The sequence below is a fragment of the Myotis yumanensis genome, unplaced genomic scaffold, assembly GCF_028538775.1.
Source record: "Myotis yumanensis isolate MYYU_CA2020_CCGP unplaced genomic scaffold, mMyoYum1.0.hap1 SCAF_8, whole genome shotgun sequence".
NCBI lineage: Eukaryota > Metazoa > Chordata > Mammalia > Chiroptera > Vespertilionidae > Myotis > Myotis yumanensis.
The window spans coordinates 46,109,775-46,119,952 of record NW_027223759.1 but is presented as its reverse complement, the minus strand read 5'-3'; the positions used below and the strand labels follow the sequence as shown (position 1 = coordinate 46,119,952).

General features: G+C 59.2%; 1 protein-coding gene across 1 annotated transcript in view; it reads left to right on the top strand.

The window, feature by feature from the left end:
- Positions 1-10,178, top strand: part of GAD1 (glutamate decarboxylase 1) — a 43,838-nt gene continuing 33,660 nt past the window's right edge. Inside the window, exons 1-3 of the mRNA XM_070422779.1 lie at positions 1-147; positions 1,551-1,694; positions 4,951-5,013. Coding sequence (XP_070278880.1) covers positions 1,613-1,694; positions 4,951-5,013 — 145 coding nt within the window. The 5' untranslated portion in view covers positions 1-147; positions 1,551-1,612. The remainder of the gene's footprint in view (positions 148-1,550; positions 1,695-4,950; positions 5,014-10,178) is intronic.

The window sequence follows — 10,178 nt, the reverse complement described above, 5'->3', positions numbered from 1 at the left end:
GCGGGACCGTGCTCGTGGGAGCGAGGCGGCAGCTGGAGGGGACGCGGGGCCGATTAAGCCTGTGGCGGAGCCAGCCGAGCCGAGCGGATCGCGCGGCGCCGCGCGGAGGAGCAGCGGAAGCGCTCGGCTTGCTGTCGCCGAGCCAAGGTGGGTAAGCGCGCGGCCGCCGGACTTCCCAGTGCCCAGCCTAGGCTCCCGCGGTCTCTCGGTCAATACCGGGCGCCCGCCATCTACCCTCGGCGGCCGAGTGCGTGCCTCCCGCCCGGCCCTGCCTCTCCGCCGGTGCGTCGCAGAGACCCCCGCCCTCGCCCTCAGCTTGTGCCCACCGGCGAGATCCACGCGCCGGGGATGCACCGAGGCTGAGGCTCGCGCAGACGTGGATGGCGAGTGCTTTCCGCCCGCGCGTCCCGGCTGCGAGTGCCCGTCTCACCTGAGGGCTCGGGGGCAGCCGCCGCCGAAGGCGCGACTCGAAGCGATAACCTGTTACTCCTCCAGGAGCCGCGGTCTACCCTGTGCCTGCGTTTTCGTGCGCCTGCGAGCGCGGAGCTGGGGGCGAGGTCCTAGGGAGGCTGAGAAGGCAGTGGCCGGTGGGCTTTACTCCGCGCGCTCTGAGACCGGCCCAGATTCGCCCTCCCTCTCTCTGTCCCCGAGTCTTCGGGCGCCATCGCGCCAGCGCGGAGCAAGGGTGCCGCGTCTCAACCCCTGTCCGCCGCCTCCCGCGCGCTGGGCGCAAATTCGTTTCCCGAGTGACGTTCCCCTTTCTGGCCTCCCTCGCCCTTTCTGTGCGGCGAGGGATCCGGGGACCTCAGAGGGCTGGGTAGAGGGGAAACACAGAATCCTGGACCGAGCCTCATCCGAGGCTTCGAGATGGCTCACAGCGGGGTGGGACCAGAGGGAGACCCGCGAGGTTGCGACCCGCTGCTCTCTGGCGGTTTGGAGTGCAGCGTGACTGGAGTGCTTCCCCGGCCAAGTCCGAGGAAGCACCCAAAGGTCCGGACTCTTTTGTCCTCACCTGGTCTCACCGAAGGCATCGGTTTCCCAGAGCAGCTCGCCTCCTTCTTTCCAGGGAATTAGCCAGACACAACAACGGGAATCAGACATTGAACCAGACGTGCCCGCCCCGTGCGCCGCTCCCCCCACCCCCCTCTCCCGCCCTCCGGCAGACGAGAACCCAATGGGGCTTGTCGCGGCTGGGCTGGGAAATCGCGCCCCGAGCCTGCCTTGCCCTCTAGCCCAGCCCCGCACCCTGCGTCCTGCGCTGGCCTTGGGCGCCTCTGGCCTCAGCTCTGCGCTCCAGGTCGCCCCGCTGCTTCTCAAGACTGGAGAGCCGCCCGGGGCTACGTGGCCGACCCCGGAGTCTCGGAGTTCCCGCGCGTGTTCCCCCTCACCCCCTGCGCACCCGGACCCAGCCGACTAGCAGCCCTTCCCCCCGCTCCTCTCCCCCCAGCCAGGACTTCAGGGGGAGCGTCCGCGCCCCCCGGTAGCTCAGCCGCCTCCCGCGCGCCGGACCCCGCCAGCCCTCCCCGCACAGCTATCGCTTCTCTTTACAGCCTATTCCTGCGCCTGACGGGCAGAGGACCCGGGCAGCAGAGGCCCCGGCACGACCGAGGCGATGGCGTCTTCGACCCCTTCTTCATCGGCTACCTCCTCGAACGCTGGAGCGGACCCCAATACTGCCAACCTGCGTCCCACAAGTAGGTCCTGCCCGGGTTCCTAGGAAATCACTGCAGGGAAGATGAGTGCTGGGACCGGAGGAGGCTCTGCTGGCGGAAAGGAAGGGGGAGAGCGGGGAAGGAGGCTGGAAAGAAATGGGGCCCCGGTCCGCTCCCGGCCGGACAGAGGTCACCAGCTGACTGGGCTGCCAGGCGATTTGGAGGCGCTGGAGAAAGGGGACCACGCCGTGTCCGAGTGGCAGCGATGGTTGAGGGCTAGGGCTTTGCTGCGAGAGAGGGGCGGGCGGCGAGCGCGTTGTTTTTGTTGTGTTGTGTGTGGTTTCTTGGCTTGGTGGGACGTCGGGGGTCAGGGTAGGGGGCGGTGTGAGGAGTCGGGAGTCTCAGCTGGAATAGAGTTTTCTGGCTCCGGTTTTCGTTAAGCCGAGATCTGACCCCTCCTCCCTTCCCCGCGCGCTGTACTCCAAGTCTACAATCAGCGGGAACGTCGACGTTAATTGCAGCTTTTAGAAAACTCGGGGTCCCTAATTGCTCCAAATTTGCCTCTAGCTATTGACAAGTGAGGGAGAAGTCAAAGGCAAGAAAGGTGCATAAAATGATTTGAGGTTGAGCCTGAACATTTTAGACAATTCATTACATCCCAGAGACAAGAAAGGAAAAAGGAAAAAAAAAGGAGCGGGCAGCATCCTGAATGGCGAGAGCTGTCGAACCAGAAGGCCAGAAGGTTTGCCAGGGCGGGGGGAGAGAGCACCGCTCTGTTTTCTCCCGGGCAGGAGACCTGTCTGCAATTGAGTGTCCTGAAGAGAGAGGAAGAAAGGGGGAACCGGTTCAAGGGCAGAGGCGGGGGGGGGGGGGGGGGGGGGGGGGGTAAGGGGGGGGTTATGCTTCCCCACTCCTAGTTCAGTTCTTCAATCCATTCCAGAATGCCTTTAATTCAGATTGATATCCCACTTTTCTGTAGAGGCACGGGGATGAGAGAATTGTTTTTTCTTTTTCCAATTTGGATTGAAATGTGTCATTCCCAAATCCATCAGCTTCAGATAGTAACAGCCCCAAAATTTCTATAAAAGAGAGCCTGAGGGTGGCAGGGTCCTTGAGAGGGCTTATTGCTGCGCTTTTACGACACTTTCTATGCGCTTAAGAAAACGTGGTTGGTTTCCACCAGCGAAGATGGGGGGTGTTATGGGGTAAAGCCCTCTCTCCATCCCCTTAGTGTTGCCACTGGCTCCGGCGCTGGAGGCCTTGTCTTAAGTCCTTAGGCTGCGTTCTAGTTCCCATTGCGGCTCCCTCTCCCCGCCCCCCCCCCCCCCCCCGCCCCCGCAGGCTACAATTACCCACACAACAAAGAGGGGCTCGGGAGGGCCGCCAGCCCTGGCAGCACGTGAGTCTGGCACTGGCGGCGGAGCTGGCCGGAGCAGGCCGCGAGGAAATCGAGGCCAGGCGCCTTTGTCTGCTGCTCTGGCCTGGATGGATTTCTTTCCCAGTCCTCTCCACATTTCCTGCTCCCGTCCCTCTTCTGTCGAGGGCCCTTGTGTTCTTCCACCCTTGAGTCCTGCGCCCCCACCTCCGATGAGCTCCTACTTCCCTTCCCGGCTGCAGCCAGCCGTGGAGTGGCATGTGCCCAGCCCGGGTCGGAACCCCAGCAGAAGCTCTGATCTGAGTTCGCACATTGCCTGGCGCGACTGTAATCCGCCGAGTAGAGGGGAAATAGAAGAAGATTCCGCGGGGAAGTGCATGCACCTGTCGGGGAGAACACCGTCGCAGGGCCCCCACCAGCCAGCTGTGGCGGGAGCATCCCAGGCTGCACGCTGGGCTCTCTACACTCTCAGCCTCCGCTGCAGACACGTCCCCGCCCGCCCAGCTGGCTCGCTGCTCTGCCCCAGAGAGGTAGCCTTGCAGAATCTGCACCCCAGGACTCGCCTCTGCTCCAGCCATCCCTCCTCCTTGCTTTCCGCCACTTGCTGCTCTCTCATTTCCTCTACTTCCTTTTCCTTTTCTTTTACTGTTATCCCCAACTCCGAAAGACAGGGGGATAGGTCTGAACTCCAGCGCCCCAGCTGCCTGACCCTGGCAAACGCGTAGCCTCTCTGAGCCTCGGTGCTTTTATCTGTAAAATGGGTCTTAGATGAACACTTCTCTTGTCTCACAGGGCGGCTATGAAAATTAGCCGCGGTGGTGTTTAAAGTGAAAGCACTTTATGGGCTTTTTTACCTGCCAGGTATTAGCAGGGTTTGACTTTGGCACCGAGGTCATTCTGCTGCAGGAACTCCGACCGTGCCATGCTGCCTCACTGACCTGGGGCTGTTTCCTCTCCTCGCTGGGGCTCCGCTGGGCCTCGGTTCCATGGATTTCACTGTCCTGGTCGCAGTCTACCCTCGCCAGGGGCTGCAGGCACCGGCCAGAGCGGGGTGGGGTGGGAGTGGTGGGAGGAGTCTTGCTTTGAAGGATCCGAAGGGAATTCACGGGGGCTTCGTAGGCACCCCGGTGCTGCTGGCTGCAAGTTGAAACCCGAGGGCAGGATAGGCCCTGAGGAGTCTGATAATACGGCACCTCGTGGGTCCACCGATGTGACCGGAGGACAGGCCCCTTCGCTATCTCCAGACCCCAGATGTCGAGGGAAGGGTTAATGGGGAGGGGGGGCGCGGGTTGGGAAGGGGGGCCGGGGATGAGGACCGGATGCGCACTATTGTCTTCCCGACTCCCCCGTCAGGCAGAAGAGCAGTCAAGCGAGTCCGATCATCTAGTCAAATACTATTTTTCACCCAATTAATTCCTGAACTCTCCCGCGACCCCCATTTCATGCCAGTTTATTTTAAGCTGCCACTCGGCTGGAGACCCGCCAAGAAATTATGAGATGTGTTGGTCCCAGATGCCTCCGTGTTCCCTTTGCGGGCGGCTGTGGTCGCCTTTCGAGTCTTTGGGGCGGAGACCGAGAGCCGGGGCCAGGCGGGTGGGCACCGGGCAATGCGTGCTGCGGGGCTGGCCCTGTGCTCGTGGGATCGGCTGCCACCCGCGTCCGCGGCTCCCCGCGAGGGTCGCTCGGAGGCCGGCGGGGCGCTGGGGCGCGGCCTCTCGGAGACCCCGTTCTGTACCTGGACGTGGGAGCAGGACGCGAGTGTGCCCGTCCGCCCACCGACCTGGCTCCGTGGTCCTTTCAGGAGAGAGCTTTGAACCAGGAGCTGTGGCCAAGCCCTGCGCCTCCTTCCCCAGAAAAACCTCTGCTCTCCACCCGCTCTCCCGTGGTCCGAGCCTCACTGATCGCCCCTCTCTTGCTTTCTAGCGTATGACACCTGGTGTGGCGTGGCCCATGGATGCACCAAAAAACTGGGGCTCAAGATTTGCGGTGAGTGAAGAGGCCCTCCGGGGCCGGGCCAGGCGGCGCTGCGGGCGGCTTCGCGGGTGGCTTCGCGGGTTTAGGAGCGGGATGCACTTGCCAGGGACTCCTGGCTGCGGGATCCGGTGCTTACAGTCCGTAGGCGGCGCGGAGACGCGGCTCTAGGGCCGGGACTCTCCTCTGCCTGCCCCTGGCCTGGCCTGGAGGGACTTTTCGGGCGCCTGCGACCGCGGGCCACCCGCCGCGTGTCTAGGTGCCAGCGCGTGAGCACAGCGCCCCCGCGCGGCGGCCCGGCGCCCAGGCCGCTCCAGCCCTAGCGCTCCGCCCGCGTGTCTGGAAGGTCGAGCAGAAAGGTGAACCGGCGGGCGTCACCCGAGAGCTGGCCCAAGGCGGCGGCAGACACCTCCCCTTCCCCTCTTTCCATCGTGCATGGAAAGCGGCCTCTCCGGGTGGAGATTTTCGCCCCGAGATGCCATAACATCCAGATTTCGTTCTCTGGGGCCTCGGAGGGCAAGAGAAAGGATTGCCTGCAGCCCCCGGTGGCCTACCTGGGCGGGTTGGGGGGTGGGGGGTGGGGTGCGGACGGCGCAGATCCGAGGGTTTGCCGAGCTTGCCCTTGAAATGGAGGAGGGACGGGAAAGGGAGCGGGCGAGGGCGGGGGGCCTCAGGAGGGAAAGGGGGAGTCGGGTGCAGTTTGCCAGAGAGAAAGGGAAATAGATCTGGGAACTGGAAAGGAGAAAGAACAGCTCTCTGGAGACGTGAAGGTCTGAAATGGAAGCGCTCAAGGGATGTCATTTTTTTTAAAAGGAAAAAAAAAGGAGATTGTTCGAAGGGACACAGCCGAGTGGCTCCGGCTGAACAATGAGGATTTGCTTTCCTGGCTACAGTTCACCGTCTAAAATCGTTAGCCTTATCGGGCCAGAAAATACGGGCTTCCCCGGGCAGGGGGCGGAGCGGCGCGGGAGATGGACGAGGGGCTTATTACGGAGCCATCCATCAGCTGCTGCTCGCGGAGATAACGCGGGCCTCGCCGGCACGCCCGCCGGGGGGCGAGCGGGTGCGAGCGGGGCCGGGTCCCCCGAGCTTCGCTGCGCCCCGGCCCCGGGCGGCGACAGCGGGTTGTTTATAGCAGCTCCTGGGAACCACCCTCCCTCCCCCGCGGCGCCCGCCCTGCGTTGCTGGGGCTCTGCCCTCTGGATCCCGGGAGCAGCTCTGACGGTGAGGAAGGGTTGCTCCACCCCAGACCTAGCCATTTTCCAGGGAAAGCCCAGCCCCAGGGTTTGGCCCTCTCCCGGGCACGCTAGGCCGGTGGGGCGAGGCGGGGGGCCGGTCCCGGCGGGCAGCCCGCAGCAGCCGAGCTTTGTTCTATAAATAGCCCTCCCCTCCCCCCGCCGCCATTCCCGGCCTAATGGCCCGTTCCGCGCCGTGTCCCCTCGGCGAGGCGCTGGGCTCCAGCAGCCGTCATTGTCAGCGGTCGGCGAGCAGAACTGAGGGCCGGTGGGAGAGGTGTGGGGAAAGGGCCGCTGTCCCCGCGGCCCTGGGCCGGCCCGTGGGCAGCCTTACCCGCCCCGTCCCCGCCTCTTGGCCTCGCCCCGGTCCTTCGGCCCTTCGAGTCTGCAGGAAAAGGTCTAAACGGCCCTTTGGGTAAAGGAGCTTCTCTGGGTCCAGGAATAGGGGCCCCCGAGTTTGCATCAACTTCCCCTGAGGGAGAGCCCTTGGGCATTGTGGGGGGCCACCGTCCTTAGAGAGCTCTTCTCTGTTTCTACCCCCGCCCCCAACAGTAATTTCAGGAAAGCTGAAACCCATCGGAGGCGGACAGGGCTGGTAGTCGTTAAGGGAAAATTGCCTTCTGCTAAAATGCATGCTCTTGGCGCAACCGGTTAGGAGGCTTCACGTGAGGTTTGATTCTGAAAGGAAAGAAAAACGCCAGGAGGATTTCTTTTCCATCCTTTGGGCCAACTCTGGCTTTCCATTTTCATCTAGTGGAGGCATAGTGCAGTCTTTAGTTTTGACCTGAATCCACAGCCCCTCCCCCTCCCCCCACATAGACACCTCCACTCCCTTCATTCCAGATTTTCTGTGGCCTGAAGGTTGCCCTCCTAACCTGTTACCATTTGGGGTTGGTTTGATCTTTCACCTTAAAATAGCAGAGGGACTAATGGTCCTCCTCCCATCTCCTAATTCATTGCCCTGCTGACCGCCCCCCCCCCACCTTCTTCAGTGCCTCGCCAAGTTTCACCCCACCCACTCTCCTACCCCCTTCCCTGGAACCCCCAGGAATGAGGCTGCAAGGAAGACCTGGGTCTCACCAGAGGTACCCTTAGCTCTGGAGGCAGAATCCCCTGGGGAAGAAATCCAAGTCTTGTCAAGAGGTTGAGATTGGGGTGGCTACAGGCATGGTGGCATGACCGAAAGAGGAGATGCAGCGAGCCCCGAAGTTCTGAATCTGGGCTCTGCTCCATCACTTATCTTTGCAGAGGTCCCAGACCGGCTGCCAGTTACAGCCCCTGTGCCCTTATTTAGCCTATGCAGTGTGTGTGTCTCTGTGTGTGTATGTTTGATTTTGTGTTAATTGCCAACTTTTAAACAGGGAGAGACTTCAAATACATTTTTGGCTTCTCGTGAAATAAAATTAAAGGTGTGAGTGGGGGGAGATCTGGCAGGGTACTTTTAGCCCACAGAAATCAGAACAAGAGTCCCTTCCTCTAGTTAAATGCAATTCCATGCTACAGCTGGGGAGAACAGAGCTGTTGGGCTTCAGGCCCAGTGCCCAGCTTGGCCATGTGCTTTTATGCCCTGTGCTACTCAAAGCCCCACTTGGAAACAACTGGCTCGTGTCAGGTACCCCCTAGTTCCCACACTTCCCCACTCACTGGGACACCTAGACCTTTGAGTTTGGTGTCAGCATGTGGAACCATCAGCAGGATCTCCCCAGAGCCCAAAGGTGGAGTCGTGACAGGCTCACCTCCTGTCCTCAGCTTGAAGCTAGCCAGAGTGCTACAGCCTGACCAAAGCCACCTACAGCTTTGTCTTTCACTCTGATTTGCCTCTTTGCCTCTTAAGAATGTTGAGCTGGGTTACTTTACACTAGATCCTCAGCGCCAGGGTGTAGAGCAAGAGGGAATACAGTCTGCATCCGTCTCTGGGACTTCTTGCTACGCAGGGAAGTTGTCAACACACTGACCTCAATGTGACCCACCACCTGGTCATCCTTGCAGAAGCTCACAGCTCCTTCCAGAGCCTCTCAGAGCCCAGCGAGGCTCCCAGTATTTTAGAAAACAAATACTTTCCAAGAAATTGTTATTATAATAACAATATACAGTAAGTGTTTATATTATCAGATTAATTGGTTTTTGCCACAAATTATAATGCAGTGTAAGTGTGCTAGTCATAAGACCACTTACAGGACTTATAGAAAATATGGATTCCTAGTGCACTCCAGGGAGGGTGGTCCAGGAATGGGATGCAGGTTTGAAGTTGTGTCACAGTTGTCACCTCTCAACCCCATCAGGACACCTCTGAGATTTAGAGATAACATTCAAAGCCCAAGTGGAGGTCCTAGGTCCTGCAGCTGCCCAGAGTACAGAGACTGAAGGCTTTTCCCAGGAGTGGGTCAGAGCCAACCAGAGGTTAAGGACCTAAGAGTAGGATTTCAGCAGGCAGGACCTCGCCTCCATTCTGCCACAGGGCAAATTTGGTCTTTTCAGCCTGGCAAATTCCACAGCTCCCTGTGCTGGGAGCAGGGCAGCAGTCTCTGAATTCAGGAGCCAGGCGACCCTGCATCTCTCTGGCAAGTGAGTTTTGGACTTTGGGGATTTGGAGGAGGAATTCAGAACTTAGGAGAAGAGGTGAGGGAAAGGATAAGACCCCACCTTTATATCCAAGTGTAGAGCTCTGTTATACAGTACAGTGATTTTCAACCTTTGTCATTGCACAGCACACATAAACTAATTACTAAAATTCTGTGGCACACCAGAAAATACATTTTTTTCTGATCTGCAAAAAAAAAAAAAATAGGTATAATTCTGATTCATTCACACTGGACGGCTATTGTTGTGTTGGCTGTTGTCATTTTTTAATTTGACAATCTAAGGAAAAATAGGTCAGTGCCCCTGACTAAATCGCCAGGTATGGCATGTTTTAAAGATTCTTGTGGCACACCGGTTGAAAGTCACTGCAGTGGTGTGTTTCTCCTCTTCTGGTGTCCTTTCGGGCTTTAGCGGTAAGTTTGCAAGATGCTGGGAACAATGAAGGGCCTGGTGCCTCTGCCTTCCTGTTCTTCCCTCCAAAAATAGACCCTACTCCTGTGTGTGGGAGGACTCTAATCACCCAGCCTTCCCCCTGCATCCCTCCTTCCTCCACCCAGCACCGCTGAAGTGCAGTCCTGGGGAAGTAAAGCGGAATTCCTCAGATTAACTTGCCTCTTCTTGAACCTCCTGGGACTTTGCTCCAAGCCTCCCTTGTGATGTAAGCGACTCCCCAAGGATCATTGTATCTACAAAGACAGCTTTGGGGTCACCAAGAAGCTTAGAACTCCCTTCCTCTTTTCAGTGTGGTGCATTTCAGGCGAAGGACTAAGCCTGAGGCTAAATTGGAGGAGATGCTGAGGGGAGGTGGGGGCCTGCAGGCCCCGAGCCCAGAGGGGATGTGTGGAGAGTCTCCAGTCCTTTCGGCTCAGCCTGCTTCTCTGGGAGAGATCCATTCCCTCGGAGGGGCAGAGGTGAGGTACTTTGAATCCCACCCTGGGCTCAGAGTCTATCTCCGTGGAGTTCTTGGATGCCTTTCTAGCTTTATTACAGCCTTGGCTACCATCTGCCAAACTGTAAGCTCCTGGAGGGTAGGGGGTCTGTCTCATTTATCTTCAGAACAATTACACTTACATTCAACCTGTGAGCTGTACTTGGTGGCTGAGGAAAGCATCTTCCCTAATCCCCACTGCTGGTCCTCACCCCCTCCCTCGGCTGCACAGCCCATAGACCCTGGGCTGGCAGTATCCTCTCCGATTGCGTCCTTCCCTTAAAAGCCCATCCTGGGGCTGGTTACTGGAGTGGAAGCTGTCCAATGGACTTAATTCCGAGTTCGCTGTCACGTTTGGAGATGAGAATGGGCTTTGCTCACTGTTTTTCTCTCTTGCATGACTGGGTCTGTGCCACTGATAACACTTGGCACTGCCC